Genomic DNA, 16,867 nt, shown 5'->3' on the forward strand with positions numbered 1-16,867 from the left:
AAGTCTCTGTCACAAAATTCCAACATCTGCCTTATCTTGCTGTTGGTGTCTGTTGATTATCCTTTCCCATGAGAGTTGAGATTTTCCTGTTTTTTCATATGACAAGTAATTTTGGATTTTATTTTGATTACTATGCATGACACTTTGGGTTTTGTTTAAATCCCACAGAGAAGGCTTGTATTTTTGTTTTAGTGGACAAATGACTCTGCTGGGTCAGGCCACAAGTTCCTAACAGCCCTCTGGAAGGGCAATAAAGCCCTCAGTGGACTGTAGTCACAGTTGTTTTTAGACTGTTTTTGCAGTGCTGCTTGGACCTGTTCTGTGTCTGCACCTCCCAGTGGCCGGTCTGGGACCTGGGCAGTGGTCTATGCGTTTAGTTCTTACCATCTTTAGTCTGCTGATTAGGACCAGATCCATGCATGTGCATCTTGGGAATCAGCCTCGGAGTTCAAAAACAACTTTATGAAGTTGATTTCCCAAGTTCCTCCCTCTCCGTGATCTCTCTGATATTTGCCAGTTTCCTGGGAGTCAGAGAGGGGAAAAAGAAGGTAAACTTAGCACCATTTCAGTGCTAGTTCAAATTTTGGTCTTCTTCCACAGTTGGTCTGCTCCAATTTACTTTTCAGAATCTAAAAACAGCTGTTACATGTATTCTGTCCAGGTTTTCTTTAGCTGCATTCAGTAGGAGAGCCAGGGTGTGGTGTGATTGCTGCATCTGACCTGGAATTGGATCCTCCCACAAGTCAGTTGGCGCATCACAAGGAAAGAGACAACCAGACATTTGCCTTCTGATACAACCCAAAAGGAACACACATCACCACTCTATGGTATTTCTGCCCCCAAACATCCAACCTGAATCTGATTGAGCCTCTTGGTCTGTCTTAGTCAATTCAGGCTGCTATAATAAAATACCATACACTGGGTGGCATACGCAACAGAAGCTTACTTCTCACAGATCTGGAAGTCCAGGATCAGAGTACCAGCGTGGTCAGGTTGGTGGTGTGGACCCTCTCTCTGGTCATAACCTCACATGGCCTTCCTTGGTGTGTGCACACAGAGAGAGAAATCCTCATCATCATCTTATAAGGGCGCTTATCCCATCATGAGAACATCACCCTCATGACCTCATCTAACCCTAAGCACCTCCCAAAGACCCCACCTCCTAATTCCATCCATTAGAGGTTAGTGTTTCCACATATGAATTTGGGGGGAACACGAACATGCAGTTCTTAACACTAAGCACTAGTTTATAGGAAATTCAGGGACAGAGGAACATGTTAGTGACCCCGTGGATAGATAAACGGCCAGATCCGGAATGTGGAATATTCTCCACCACTCAGTTTCAGCCACAAATAAATTCTAAGAAAAGAAATTAGAAGGGGGAGCCTACAGATTCAAAGAGACTAAGGGACAAGCCAACCAAATGTAATATGTGGACCTTGTTTCAACCCTGATTCAAACAAACCAACTGTTAAAAAAATTGAGATAGTTGGGAAATCTTGAATTGTGGTTGTATATCTAATATTAAGGCATTATTATTAAGTTTTTAAGTTTAAGGATGGCATTCTGTTTATTATTTTTTAAAAATCCTTATCTTTGAGAAACATATACTGGAGTATATGAAAATGAAATTACCTGGTATCTAGGATGTGCTTCAAGCCTTTCCTCTGGGGTGGGGTTGGGGTGGGGGGTGGATAGTGGGTGAGGTAGGACTGAAACAGATGTGTCAGCGTATTGGTAATTCTTTTTCATTTTAATTATGGGTTTATTGCTTAGATACTGGAAAATAAATTTTTTTCCTTTTTTTAATTGAAGTATAGTTGATTTACATTGTTGTGTTAGTTACTGCTGAATAGCAAAGTGATTCATTATACATATATATGTACATTCTTTTTTTTTAAATATTCTTTTCCATTATGGTTTATCATAGGATATTGAATATAATTCCCTGTGCTATACAGTTGGACCTTGTTGTTTATCCATTCCATATATAAAAGCTTACATCTGCTAACCCCGACCTTCCACTCCATCCCTCCCCCAACGCCCTCCCCCTTGGCAACCACAGGTCTGGTCTCTATGTCCATAGTTTTGTTTCTGTTTCATAGGTTCATTTGTGTCATATTTTTAGATTCCACATATAAGTGATATCATATGGTATTTGTCTTTCTCTTTCTGACTCACTTCACTTAGTATGATGATCTCTAGTTGCATCTGTGTTGCTGCAAATGACATTATTTCATTCTTTTTTATGGCTGAGTAGTATTCCATTGTATACATGTACCACATCTTCTTTATCCATTTATCTGTCGATGGACATTTATGTTGTTTCTATGTCTTGGCTATTGTGAATAGTGCTGCTATGAACATAGGGGTGCATGTATCTTTTTGAATTATAGTTTTGTCTGGATACATGCCCAGGAGTGGGGATGCTGGATCACATGGTAATTCTATTCTTAGTTTTCTGAGGAACCGCCACACTGTCTTGCACAGTGACTGTACCAACTTACATTCCCACCAACGGTGTAGGAGCGTTCCCTTTTCTCCACACCCTCTCCAGCATTTGTTGTTTGTAGACTTTTTAATGATGGCCATTCTGACTGGTGTGAGGTGGTACCTCCTTGTAGTTTTGATCTGCATTTCTCTAACAGTTAGCGATGTTCAGCATCTTTTCTTGTGCCTCTTGGCCATCTGTATGTCTTCTTTGGAGAAATATCTGTTTAAGTCTTCTGCCCATTTTTGGATTGTAATGGTAATTATTAAAACCAGGTGATTGAAACACAGGGGTTCCCTATGCCAGTCTCTATTTTTGTATGTAACTGGAATTTTCCATAATAAAATGGTAAAAAGAAATAAAAGATAAAGGAGCAGTTTTGTTGGGTGATGTCTTGACTTCAGCAAATAATTGGAGAGTCATATTTTTAAAGAACTTTATTTCTGTGGATGTGTTTTCCACTGTTTGCATTCATTTTGCAGGAGGAAGGATAAGCAAGGACCAGTGTTTCCTTCCAGAGGATCACAGTGCTGAGATTTTGCCCTTTCACTTCCTTCCTTTCTCCTTTTTACTGTGTTTGGCCTCTTCCTCCTGCCTTGGGCTCAGACATCCTCGGCTGGCGGTGAAGCCCGGATGGGCTGGCGGCACAGCTCTCCCCCGGTCCTCCGTCAGGGAGGACAGGTACTCCTTCCAGGAACTGAGTTATGGCAGAGTGGTCTGGGTGACCACGGTGGAAAATTCTTTCAAGTGGGATCTTCTGCTGCTGTTTTCAGCATAGTTGTGCTCAGAAAACCCGCTGTGTACTGGACTGTTTTTCTCCCACTGCTGATGAAGTCTTGCCTGTCCCCCTAAAGAGCTGACTTGCTCAGCCAGTGTGTCTATATTTTTTAATCACGGAGCCCCTTGGTGCTTGTGTATTTCTGTAGCTTTATTCATGTCAACCCAGATCAGATTCCACATGTCTTCTTCACCCCTCAGCAGATCCATGAGTGGAAGCCTCAGGGAGCTGTGCCTCACGTCGGAGGGGCTGGGTGAGCAGAGGGGCGGGAGGATGCTTGCACCCTATGCTTCCAAGCTCCATCAGCAAGGTCCCCTTAAAGGCTCCTGTACGACCTGCTTCCTTAGGGAGTTGTTCCTGGTCTGCCGAGCCTGTGTGTTGGCACAGCATCTTGGGTCGCCCCCAAACAAATCAGAGGCCTGCCCTGAACACCCTGTAAAGATAAGTCCTCTCCTCTCCAGTCTCCCACGCTGTCTCCTTCCCCTGATTCACGCTTCTCCTCTGCACTTACCACCACTTTTTGTTTATTTTCTGCCTTCTCTGCTGCACCGTGATGGCCATGAGACGGTATTGCTGCATGGTTCACGGCTGTACTCCCAGTGCCAGCTGTATAGTCTGGCTCAGCCTTAGCGCGGGATAAATGCATGTGGAATAAATTGCACTTCTCATGCTTTATCTTCAGTGCACATTGACCTGCCTGTCTCCCCACTAGAGTGTAAGCTCTTTAAGAACAGACTGGGTTGGGGGCTTCCCTGGTGGCGCAGTGGTTGAGAGTCCGCATGCCGATGCAGGGGACATGGGTTCGTGCCCCGGTCCGGGAAGATCCCACATGCCGCGGAGCGGCTGGGCCCGTGAGCCATGGCCTCTGAGCCTGCGCGTCTGGAGCCTGTGCTCCGCAATGGGAGAGGCCACAACAGTGAGAGGCCCGCGTACCACAAAAAAAAAAAAAAAAAAAAAAAAGAACAGACTGGGTTTTCTTTTATCCCCAGTGCCTAGTAGAGTGCTTCATTTATAGGCAAACTAAATATCTGTGGAATGAGTGGATCAAGCAGCTAATCAAACAGAGGGTTAAAGAAGAAGACAGACGGTCAGGATATATTCTCAACATGGGGATGTCTTGGCCCTCTTCTTTGGTTTCAGATGTACACCCAGAGGGCACATTTAGGCTGCACATGGTTCATTCACCCCAGCTCCCACCTTCTTTCAGACTCTCATTCTCTTTCTACAGTTTCTGTGCCAGACACCCTGCAAGACGCTGCAGGGGATAAAGAGATGGGGCAGATGCAGGACCCTGGCAATGTTGAGGTGATCCTCAAGCAAGGGAGCCAGAAGGAGTCATACCCAAATAAATACAATATGGGTTGACAGTGGAGAGCGCTGTGGGAGCCACTGATGGGAGAGCCTCTGGGCTCGTCAGTGGGAGTTGCTGAAGGAGATGGACCTGGGAAGATGGGTGCCATTTAAAGGTTGGCAATACGATTCCGTGGAGCCTTTTCGGCTAAGGGCTCAGCAGTGAGGTATGCAGACTGTGCAGAGCATAAGAAGCCACTTGACTGACAGTGACTGAGTACTTACTATGTATGTGGCACATTTCTATATGCTTTACACGTGTGATATTTTAGGCTGATAACATTATGACTCCCTGTTTGTAGATAAGGAAATGAGACATAGAAAGGTTAAATAATTTGCCTAAGGTCACACAGTAAGTGACAGAGTTGTAACATCAACCCAGGCAGTATAAATCCAGGGTCTGAACTCTTAACCACTATACTGTGTATCCCCAATGATAATTATTATTACAAGCATTTATTGAGCACCTGCTGTGGGCCACATGCAATTCTCAGTTGTTCAGGTGCATTAAGTTTTTTTTTTTTAATTTTTGTTGGAGTATAGTTGATTTACAATGTTGTGTTAGTTTCAGGTGAGTGAAAGTGAGCCAGTTATACATACACATATAAACACTCTTTTTTAGATTATTTTCCCATATAGGTCGTTACAGAGTATCAAATAGAGTTCCCTGTGCTATACAGTAGGTCCTTATTAGTTATCTATTTTATATACAGTAGTGTGTACATGTCAATCCCAATCTCCCAATTTATCCCTCCCCCCATCCCCCCTTGGTAACCGTACGTTTGTTTTCTACATCTGTGACTCTATTTCTGTTTTGTAAATAGGTTCATTTGTATCGGGTGCATTATCTTAATTTTCACAAAATCTTAAGACAGAGGCACTATTCTTATTTTCATTTTACAGATAAGGAAATTGAGGCTGAACGAAGTTAAAGCATTTTCCTGATGTCATGTGGCTAGTGAGTGGTAGAGCTGAAATTTGAACCCAGGTGAACTTCTCACCCTCACTGCTAATCATTACAGAAAAATGTACGCTCGGAAGGGTAGGCTGGGGCAGGTTGTGAAAAGTTAAGAGTCTGGTTAATAAGTACCAGGGATGTAACGTACAACATGATACATATCATTAATGCTGCTATACGTTATATATAAAAGCTGTTAAGAGAGTCAATCCTAACAGTTCTCATCACAAGGAAAATAACTTTTTTCTAGTTATTTAATTTTGTATCTATATGAGATAATGGATGTTCACGAAACTTATGGTGATAATCATTTCACGATGTATGTGAATCAAATCATCGTGCCGTACACCTTAAACTTATACAGTGCTGTATGTTAATCATATCTCAATAAAACTGGAAGAGAAAAAAGTTAACGATCTAGGATTGTATTTTATACGCAACGAGGAGCAGTTGATTCTGAGCTGAGTGCAGAGCGAGGAGAGGGAGAAGGTCAAGCATGGCTGGAGCCCGGGGAGCTGGGACGTGGCGGTCCCTTTAATGGAAGTGGATCCAAGAAGAGAGGGAGAGGTTGGGGAGAGAGGGAAGGATGTCCGTTTCAGACATGCAGAGCTTGAGGCGAGGGGGTCTTCAGGCAGAGGTGTCCACGAAGCATCGAGAGAAAGAGGATTATCGCTGGAGGGAAGATTTGGGGAGCCATCCACAGAAGGGTGGTGGTTGAAGCAGTGAAGTTGAAATTGGCGGGAGACAGGCTGGGGGGTTGGACAGGAGGTAGCCAGGCCCAGGAAGCCTTTACAAGCAGGAAGAAACAAACGGCCATTAGCAATGAATCAGGGTCTGCCACTGCCACTGCGCTGCCTCTCGAAGGGTTCTGAAAGTTCGGATCCTTCGGGTCCTTAGAGGCTGGGGAAAAGGCAGACGGGATTGAGGAACCTTTGCCTCCTCCTGCTTTCCCAGAGTGGGGGCCCCTCCCCTCCTGCAGACTCGGAAGACGGAAGACGGCTGCACATGGCCCTGATCTGTCTCGGGGGCCACGGGCTGCTGGGAGAGGTCCTGTGGGTGGACTCTGAAAGGAAGGCAAGAACTCGCAGCTGGCCACAGACAAGCCACCTCTTCTCTGAAGGTCCAGGCTGCCAACATTTTCCAGGCCACAAAGGAGCAGTGCTTTTAATGGGTCGGAGTATTTGCAGAGAGGCTTGGGGCCAGGCATCCTGTGTCCTGGAACAGAGGAAGTCTCGGAGCAGCTCCATCTCCCCCAGTTGCCTGGTTCCCAGGGAAACGGGGGCTGGGAAGACAAGATACCCACGGAGACCATGAGGTTGGGATGCTGGGCGAGGAAGTGGGCGGGCACCACAGCGGGATGGGGAGCAGATGGGGGATGTGGGGACTGGTGGCCAGGAGGTTCTCATTGATGTGTTTTGTCAAGAACCCTTTGAGGTGGGAGAGGGGCCGACTTCACAGACTTTAAATGGATTAAAGGCGACATTTCCTACGTCCAGCTGGAGACAGATTGCTTCATTTCCTGTCTTGAAGCAGGTCAGTTGCTTTTGGACGACTGCAGTGGGCCCTGGGTCCTTTCCTTCAGATGTGGTTGAGGTGAATGCCACCAGTTTAATTAACCACTGAGCTTAACCTTCTCACTCCTCCCTCCCCTGGGCAGGGAGAGACAGCTTCTCTTTCCTGAGTACTGTGGGCTGGGAAACAGATTCTTAGATCTCTGTGTTTGTGGTGGCAATAATAGCTGGGGAACTTTGGAGTCGCAGTTGAATTTTTGAAGTTAACTCTGCGGACAGTTTTCCATCCTTACTGAAATAAATACTATAAAATGCAATGTTCCTCTTCCTAGTTAAGCGAGTAAAATAATACATTTTTTCAGTGACTGGGAAACCTCAGGAAGGACAAAGAAAACATACATGTGGAGCACATTAAATATTGCTAGAAGATGCAGAGATATAACATCCCAGAGTAGGAAGCGTTTCATGGTCAGTTTATGGGCCGTCTGTTGATCGGTTATGTTTCAGGGTCCTGGGTGAGGATCCACGGCATCACAGAAACCCCGAAGACTTGACTTCTGTCCCCCCCAGAGCCTATAGGTTTGGTCCACCATACATGCACCCTGAAATCTGGCTTAAGCCTGGTAAATGCTGCAGAGGTCCTGGAAGAAATATAGCAGAACTTGAGCTGTCTGGGGTCTTTGGGGAGATTTTACTCTAGGTAAGTGAGTGTGCCTCTGACAACAGGGATCTCCTCTTGGCTTCCTCAGTGTCTACCTCTGTTGGTGACAGTGCAGGGCCGTTCTTAGGAATGTTAGTTTTTAGACTGGGCTTTAATACAGGGTTGCCTTTGGCTCCTTTTAGAACTTTCTGGTCTCTTTTGAAGCTATCTTAGGCTGCTCTGCTTTTGGAATTCTTCAGGTGGCTTTTTATAGCTTTGTGGTCCCCTCCCATGGTTGTCAGCTTTTACTTCTTGCAATTTGTCTGCAGGTTGGCAACGGCGTCCTCTCTCTCTTCTAATTTGCCGTGTCCTTGGGAACTGGAACACAAACCTTGCTGGAATTCACATAACCGGAGAATCAACAGACCTGGGGGAGGGGAAGGCTGGAGGGCCCTTCCTTGAGGACACTCCCAGCACCTAAAGGACAATAACATCCCAAAGTGTGTTTTGATGGTTCGGAGGCCTTTTTCTGGCTTGCTGCTGGTTTTGGGGCGGTTCCTCTAGCATCCTCTGCCTCTGTTTCTCTGCCCTGCATTGGGGGTAGGGGGACATAGTATTTTATGAGGAGCCCTTGACAAGGAGGAATCCCAGGTGTGTCTGTTTACCAGCGTGTACCTGTGTTCTCTGAACAACAGGGCACCTAAGTGTGAAAGATAGGGGTTTGTGAGCCAGAGAGATTTTTTTTTTTTTTTTTTTTTTTTTTTTTTTTTTTTGCGGTACACGGGCCTCTCACGGTTGTGGCCTCTCCCGTTGTGGAGCACAGGCTCGGGACGCGCAGGCTCAGCGGCCATGGCTCACGGGCCCAGCCGCTCCGCGGCATGTGGGATCTTCCCGGACCGGAGCACGAACCCGCGTCCCCCGCATCGGCAGGCGGACTCTCAACCACTGCGCCACCAGGGAAGCCCCTGAGCCAGAGAGAATTTTGTGGGAAAAGAGAAAAGGAAAAGGAAAGTGAGTGATCACTGAGACATCTCTGCCAGACTAGACTCTTAGAAACTTTTAGTGGAGTCTTTCCAACCTACTGAAAAGGAAAAATAAAATTAAATGAACACCTGTGTTTCCCAACAGCCTGTTTTAAAAATCATATTTCCTATAGTTATGGTTAAATTATTATAACTATATTAACAAGTTAATAATACTATATTATATAATAATAATAATACATTATAATATTACATATTAACTATGGTTAATAATACCATATTGTGTATTTGAAAGTTGCTAAGAGAGTAGATCCTAAAAGTTTTCATCACAAAAGAGATTTTTGTGACTGTGTGAGGCGATGGGTGTTGACTCACTGTGGTGATCGTTCGCAGTATATACATACATCAAATCATCCTGCCGTACACGTGAAACAAATACAATATTATATGTCGGTTATATCTCAGTGAAAAAAGTCATTACCATATTGCCTTATTTGCTTCAGATTTTTAAAATAATAAAGTGTTACCAAATATTATAAGTCTACAGTACACCCCTTTCTGACCCTATCCTTCTCCCTTCTCTCCAGAGACATCCTTTGTCCTGAACTTAGGGTTGTTTCTTCCAATGCGAGTATATATTTTTGTATCTTCAATAATTGATAGTATTCTTTTGCATGGGTAACTTCATCTAATTGGTACAACACTATACATTTTCTTCTGTAACTTTTATTCTTATATAACTTGCATATATCTTCTATAACTTCGCCCCCTCTATTGTATTTGTGAGATTGAGCCATCTTGATCCTGGTTCATTCTTTTTTTTTTTGATTTTGTATTCTTTTTTTAATTGAAGTATAGTTGATTTACAGTGTTAATTTCTGCTGTACAGCAAAGTAGCTCAGTTATCTACATATATACATTCTTCTTTATATTCTTTTCCATTATGGCTTATCCCAGGATATTGAATATAGTTCCCTGTGCTATACAGTAGGACCTTATTGTTTATTGGTTCATTCATTTTTTTTTCGGTACGCGAGCCTCTCACTGTTGTGGCCTCTCCCCGTTGCGGAGCACAGGCTCCGGACGCGCAGGCTCAGCGGGCATGGCTCACGGGCCCAGCCGCTCCGCGGCATGTGGGATCTTCCCAGACCAGGGCTCGAATGGTGTCCCCTGCATTGGCAGGCGGACTCTCAACCGCTGCGCCACCAGGGAGGCCCTGGTTCATTCATTTTTTACTGCTGTTCAGCGAGGGTTGGCAAACGATAGCCCCTGGGCCAAATTGGCCTACGCCCTGTTTTGAAAGTTACTTACTTTAAACGTACTTACTACCTGTAAATCAAGTTTTATTGGAGCACAGTCCTGCCCTTCGTTTATGAATTGTCCATGGCCGCTTTGTACCACAATGGCAAAGTTGAGCAGTTAAGACACAGTGCAAGACCCAAACGTTAGCAAAGCCTAGAGTATTTACTATCTGGCCCTGTACAGTAAAAGCTAGCCATCCCCTCCTGTAGAATTCTAACAGTGTAGCACATGGTATTAATTCTCCTGTGGGTGAACATTTGGGTCATTTCTAATATTTTTATTTTACAAGCAGTGCTTCAGCACACATTTCTGTTTGTTCAGGATTCTCCCGAGTGTGTAGCTGGAAGTGAAATGACTGGGCCACGGGGCATATGCCCCTTAAATATCACCAGGTATCACTAAGTGGGTCTCCAAGGTGGATCTACCAATTTGCACTCCCACGAGTAGTCTCTGAGACTTCCTGTCCCTCCCCATCCTGGCCAACAACCTGGGATTTTAAGACCTTAAGTTTGGCGAGTCTGCTGCGGTTAAAGTGGTGCTTCATTACTGGCCATAGTCAACATCTTTTCAAGTTGTTATTGAGCGTTTGCCATTGCTCTGATGGGAATTGCCCTGTCATGTCCTTTGCCTGTTTTCCTGTTGAGTTGTTTGTCTTTTTTCTTTTTTTTTTTTTTTGCGGTACGCGGGCCTCTCACTGTTGTGGCCTCTCCCATGGCGGAGCACAGGCTCCGGACGCGCAGGCTCAGCGGCCATGGCTCACGGGCCCAACGGCTCCGCGGCATGTGAGATCTTCCCGGACCGGGGCACGAACCCGTGTCCCCTGCATCGGCAGGCGGACTCTCAACCGTTGCGCCACCAGGGAAGCCCTGTCTTTTTTCTTTTGAGTTGTGAGAGTTCTTCCTGTATTCTGGTCCTAGTCCTTTGGTTGTATGCGTTAATACCAAATATATGTATTCATTCTATGCACTGAAATTGGTTTTCAGTCCCTGTGGATTCTTTATCAGTAGAGCTGTGTCTTAAGATATAGTCAGTCTTAATTCATTTGAAGATATGTGTGATCTGGATATACACACACGTACATATATACACATATATGTGGTATGCGTGTATATACACACGTGCACACGCACACATATGTGACTTCTTTTCCTTGGGAAAGTTTGTGAGGTTGAAAGGGTCTAAGGCTGACGAGAAGTCAGTAGATGCCATCGCGTCTGCAGGGTTGGTTCAGCACCCCCTTCCCTGCTGGGGCGGTTCACATAAGTTTGCAGCAGCTCCATCTTGGAGCAGTTCAGGTGCCTTTCCAAGGCTGTCCATTCGAGTGAGCTGATCGTTGCTGACGCTTTGGCTGCGTAGATGTGACCCACAAGGTCCCAGGGAAGCCAGAGGCCACCGTGGTGGGATGCTGAAGGGTTTGGAGCGCTGCCCGGGACAGAAACCAAATGTGACTTCTGGTTTCGGGTTTCCCCATTTTGGTCTTGGCTGAGGTCAGACCCTGGTTTCAGCACGATCAAGCGGAGCCGTTCTCTGGCCCACAGCGATTTAAATAATTACAACTTCCATTTTCAGGCCAGACTCCTTTTGCTTACCTTCGCGCTGGTCCATCATCTTCAAAACTAAGAACGCTGGCTTCCCCATCCCTCTACCTCCTCTGACCTTTCAAATCAAACTTTCTGAGTTGAACAGTTAAAAACTAAAAAACTCCACAGCCTTTGGGTTTCCAGGGCCCTGTGAAGTCTGCAGCTGTGATCTCTGTGCATCTTAACAATCGCTCCGTGAGGCGTATGGGGAAGATAAATTACAACTGCCATCCTGCTGGTGAGGACCATCCGGAGATGCCGGCGCTGGCTTGTTCCTGATCCCGTAGCCGTCTTCAGTGATGGCTGTGCCGTCCCGCTCTGGTGCTCTTCGTACCACGTATGATGCAGATGCCGGCTCAGTTTGTGACCCGAGATCCCATGATGACTCCTCTTCGTTATCACCAATATCACTCCTTCAGGGAGGACCACACTCCGGGGGCCTGAGGCAGACATAACTCGGGGAGCACGTCCAACATTTCTTGAGCCTGTGCTACATGTCAGGCTCTGCTGTGTACATTTTTCTCACATGTCATCTCCTTTGATGCTTAAATTAATGCTGTAAGTAGCAGGGCTAGCTTCATGGACCTGTGACCTGCACAGGCTCCATGCTTAGCTTAGAAGCACGCCACTCTTGGTTTAATGCCCAGCACTTATCTTCTTGAAGTTTTAAATAATTTTTGAACAGTTGACCTTGCATTTTCAGTTTGCACTAGGCCCTGCAAATTATGGAGTCAGTCCTGCACACAGATAAAGGAACTGAGGCTCAGAGAAGTGAAGTTAGTTACCCAAGATCACACAGCTAATAAATGGCAGACTGGGGGCTGGAGTAATTTCTACTTTGCTGCTTTATTGATTGAAAATAGAGCCCTGGAAAGAGCTTGAATTGCACTGCAAGGAGTGAGGAAGCAAGATAAATCGTGCTGTAGAAATAGCGATTTTCCATGGAGATTTGCTTACATGTTGTTCAGTGGTTTTGTGCTGACCTTATGCTAGCTGGTTGCGACCTTCTTCCTTGAGGGGAAGGGCCATTTCTGTCATTTTTGGGGGGGTTCCTGAAAATGCCTGCAACAGGGAGCTGCTCAGACTGAGCCAGTGGGTTCATGGGCTTCTTTGATTGCAAAGCAGAGATGGAGCTCACCTCGGTGAGCCAGAAGGAAACATGAGGACTTACCAGACTGGTCCATAGTTAGGGAACCAGAAGGATCCGACATAGGCCTTGGATTAGATCGTGCCGTCACTCCATCAGTGGCAGAGGTTCACGGATCCCCGACCCATCTACTCCGTCTGGCTTTGCTCTTTTCTGTGTGTCTCTTATGTTACCGACCATTCCACTCTTGACTCTCCTGGGAGATTCGGGTTTTGCCCCAGGCCCCTCAGAGGCTGCTGGCCCGCCTAGCGGTTGACCAGTTAGGGCGAGGCGTTGCCCTCTGGCCATGTTGGTGTGGTTATAGGACATCAGCATGATGACTTGGGAGAAGGAGCTTTTAGAATGGAGCAGAGTAAGTCTCATCCTGTCCAGGTCATTCCCTGACCAGTCTCCCAGGATGGGCTTTGAGTCAGCCATCCTAGAAGATGAGTTTGCTACTTCCCGAGCCGGGCATACCCCTGGCTGGAGAAGGTGCGGGGGGTCCTAAGGGGACTGGCTAACCTCCCTGGTGATCTGCTCTGGTTTCCCTTCACAGCAGCAAACCCTTTGCTTTGCTCCACTGCCCGCTACCACTGCAAGAACGGCCTCTGCATTGACAAGAGCTTCATTTGCGATGGGCAAAATAACTGTCAAGACAACAGCGACGAGGAAAGCTGTGAAAGTTCTCAAGGTAGGAGCCCCTCAAGCTCTAAAAAAAATAATTACGACACCACAGCACAGTAACACTGAAGAAAACAACACCCATCCCACGTTCAAATGCAACAGCCATGTTAATTTCTGCTCTTTACCTCGAAACCCTCGTACACATGGTTCTAACCATAATGCACCTACCATTTTATTTCTCACGCATTAAATATCAAATACACATTTTCTCTTCAAAATTGTAATTTGTCCCGCTGCACTGCACACCGTCTCGGTGCTCTACTGTGGTTTTCTAAATTGTTGCATTGGTGGAGGCCACCTAGGTTGTTTCTTTCCATTGAGTTACTTCTTCAGGATAAATTCAGCAGAGTGGGGCATCTTCACAGTTCATGACTACGCCTCGTCATACAGCTGTTTGGAAATTTTTAAAACTTTGCCATTGCTGCTAGTATCATCTGCGCGTGTCAGGTTTATCGTAGTATCCCAGGCATTCACTGTTGTTCCCTTTTTCCCGTTTTTGCTGATTTCGTAGTCATAGAATGATAGCTCTCCAAATGCTTTAATTTGCATTTCTCTGATTATGAGCAAAGTTAACATTTTCCCCTGGCTGTTTGTTTACTGCCTTGTTTCCTCTTGTATGAATTGCCTATTCCTATCAGAGCTCTCAACCTCAGAGCTGTTGGATGGAAACTGAAGGGTGCATTTGGGGATGGAAAGAGGAGCTTTTTAGGACACCCAGAAGGACATGGAGGGGTCATATCCTCCCCTGTTAAAACTGACTGGGTACGTTTCTTTACTCATTGTCTCTTTTCCAGTAAACATGTATTTATTTCTCCAGTGATTAGAAAAAAAATACAAAGATTTAAAAATGCATGTCAATTGTAAGGCATCCTAAAAAGTATATATTTCTAGTGTTATAAACAGGTATCGTCCGTATGTAATCTTTACTTTTCTCACTTAGTATTATGTTGCTGTGATCCATCCATTTTACTGTTTATTGGAAGAGTTCATTTGTTTTGACCGTTATTCAGTATTTCACTGTATGACTGTACCACAGTTTACAAATTTAATAATACTGTAAAAAAGAAAAGCAAGAGAAAGATGGATAGCTGGTTAATTCATATGTTGGGAGGCAGGAAAGATGGGAGGTAAGATGAAGTTAGCTGCAGGTTCCTTTCAAGGTCCTGGCTCTTATTTTGGTTGGTGTTTATTATGTTATTAAAAATGAATGAATGACTGGGTCATGCAGAGACCACTGGTGAGAGTGTGCCACAAATTAAGGAATTGCGAGCCATCCCAATCCGTATGCCTGAGGTCCATAGACGAGAGAAGACAAAACGTGTACCTACGTGGACTTGGCCAAAATTTGTACAGAGAGCAGCTCTGGGGGGCGAGTCTTGGCTAGAGTTAGCCTCTGATTGCCCTGACCTAGAAAATTCCCTCCTCGTGTCTTCTCCTCACCCGTGGTTCTCAAAGTTTAATCCTCAGACCGGCAGCATCAGCATCACTTGGGAACCCTTTGGGAATGCAAAGCTCCGGATGTACCCAGGTCCACGGAATCGACCCAGGAGGTCTGCCGAGCAGTCTGTAGTTTAACAAGCCCTCCAGGTGAATTGAATTCACGTGCAAATCTGTGAACTGCTACCTATTATCCACTAACTTTAGAGAGGTTTCTAATCTTGCCATTTGCCTGGGGATTTCTAAACTTCTGATTCAGTGCTGAAGGGCAAGGTGTTTCTAGGCTTATGCAAAGTCACATTTTTATAAACCAAAGCACATGGCGTTGGGCCATCGGCCATCGGCCACTGGCAGTGGTAGAGGAACAGTAATCGCAGAATCAAGTAAAAATTAGCTTAGATAGGCGGGATTGAGAAAAATTTTCCATATATATTGTTTCTTATGCGTGTATGTATCCTAGACTCACTAATGGTGCCCTGAGATGGTCAACAAAAGGACTTTCAAGTCTAAAACTTGGAAGTTAGGGAATTCGTCCTGATGCTTTCAGCAGCACCTACAATGCTCCCCCGAGCCCATGCCTATCCCAGCATTTTGCTGAAGCAGATTTTTGCTTGCCCTTAAGAAGAACTGTTCCTCTGAAGGCTGGTTCAAGTCCAGCTCGTTTCTCTCTATATATTGTACTCTCATATTATAAGCATGAGGGGTAGGAAGAGTTGGTGGTGGACACACACACACAAAGCCCAACTCTTGGCAAATGCCTTACTCGGAGCAGCTTACCTTAGAATCTCAGCTTTGTGCCTTCCATACCCAATGACCTCCCTTTAGAAAATAAGCTCATTTGCAGGTGCTCTCAGAAAACTAGTCCCATCAGGGCATGGGTAACAGCTGTCCACTGCTGTCCATGTGACAGCCTCTGAGCAAGGATGCCTGTTGTGGAAAGGCATCTCCATTAGCTACCTAAGAACAGGAAGCTTTTTGGCCTCTCGAATCACACAGCTCCTACCTGGTAGCATAGGTAGTGCCCTGCACATAGTGGATTCAGTGAGTGCTGAAGACTAGAAAAGATTTCTTTGTAAGGTGTTGTTATTAAGCTGTGTTTAATTTGTACCTTGTGCGGTATTACACTGTACACGTGCTAAAGTTATGTGAGTTCAAGTATCCATAATCTATTAAAATAATCATAAGAAGTATTATTATTACTGTTTAAACAGAACAGATGATTCTGTCATTCCCTCGATGGGGGTATGCCCCCCCAGTGCGCATGAGATGGTAATCTGGACCTCCGTTCCCTTGGCCAGCCTGCATCTCTCTTAACGATGTAAACGTCCCTCTGCTCCGAGTGTGATTCTGGTATTGAAGGGGATGCTTTTCTCTACCATGTAGCTGCCAAAGCAAACTGACTGCTGATTTTGGTGTTAAAAGGAACACCGTTGTGCCCGTGCTGGGGGAAAACCTGACCCACACTGGGCTTTTGAGAGACTGTAGTGTCTTCCTGAGGAATTTCAGAGGCATCCTGAGTAGACAACGTATCGTCTTATACCACGTAGGATTTGACCTATTGTCATCTTAATAATAGCGAATATTTATCTAGCCCTACCCCGCCCCAGATACTGTGCTGGACACCTTCTGTACACAAGTTCATTTAGTTAAAACACATCCTATCTGCTTCTGCTGGGCTTCCAGCCCTTGAAAAATGCATCTTTGCTTTCAGTTGATGTGGGAAAAGAAAATTATATTTTATAATGTTTATTTTGATGGAGTGAAGAAAACTGACCCCAAGACAGGAAATAGGGTGCTTGAAATACTTCTAATTTGCTGAGGGTATGAAAAAGTCGTGTCTCCACTGAGAGACTCCAGCTTTGGGTGCACCTCTCCTTCCTTCTTCCTCTCGTCCCCATTTAGTTCCCTTCCTTACGCTGACCTTTCAAAGCAACAGCGAACCCCGCCAAGACTCGGAGGCGGGAATGGGGCCATGAAAGTGCAGTCATTACTGTACCTTTCGATTCCAGATGGGATGTATTGGAGAC

The 16,867-nt window shown here is 45.4% G+C and overlaps 1 protein-coding gene across 2 annotated transcripts in view; it reads left to right on the top strand.

Moving 5' to 3' along the window:
* Nucleotides 1–16,867, top strand: part of LDLRAD3 (low density lipoprotein receptor class A domain containing 3) — a 254,788-nt gene that overhangs the window by 127,249 nt on the left and 110,672 nt on the right. For both annotated transcript variants that reach the window (XM_060018723.1, XM_060018722.1), the window contains exon 4: nt 13,276–13,410. In XM_060018723.1, coding sequence (XP_059874706.1) covers nt 13,276–13,410 — 135 coding nt within the window. The remainder of the gene's footprint in view (nt 1–13,275; nt 13,411–16,867) is intronic.

This window comes from Delphinus delphis, chromosome 8 (genome assembly GCF_949987515.2).
Source record: "Delphinus delphis chromosome 8, mDelDel1.2, whole genome shotgun sequence".
NCBI classification, from domain to species: Eukaryota; Metazoa; Chordata; class Mammalia; order Artiodactyla; family Delphinidae; genus Delphinus; species Delphinus delphis.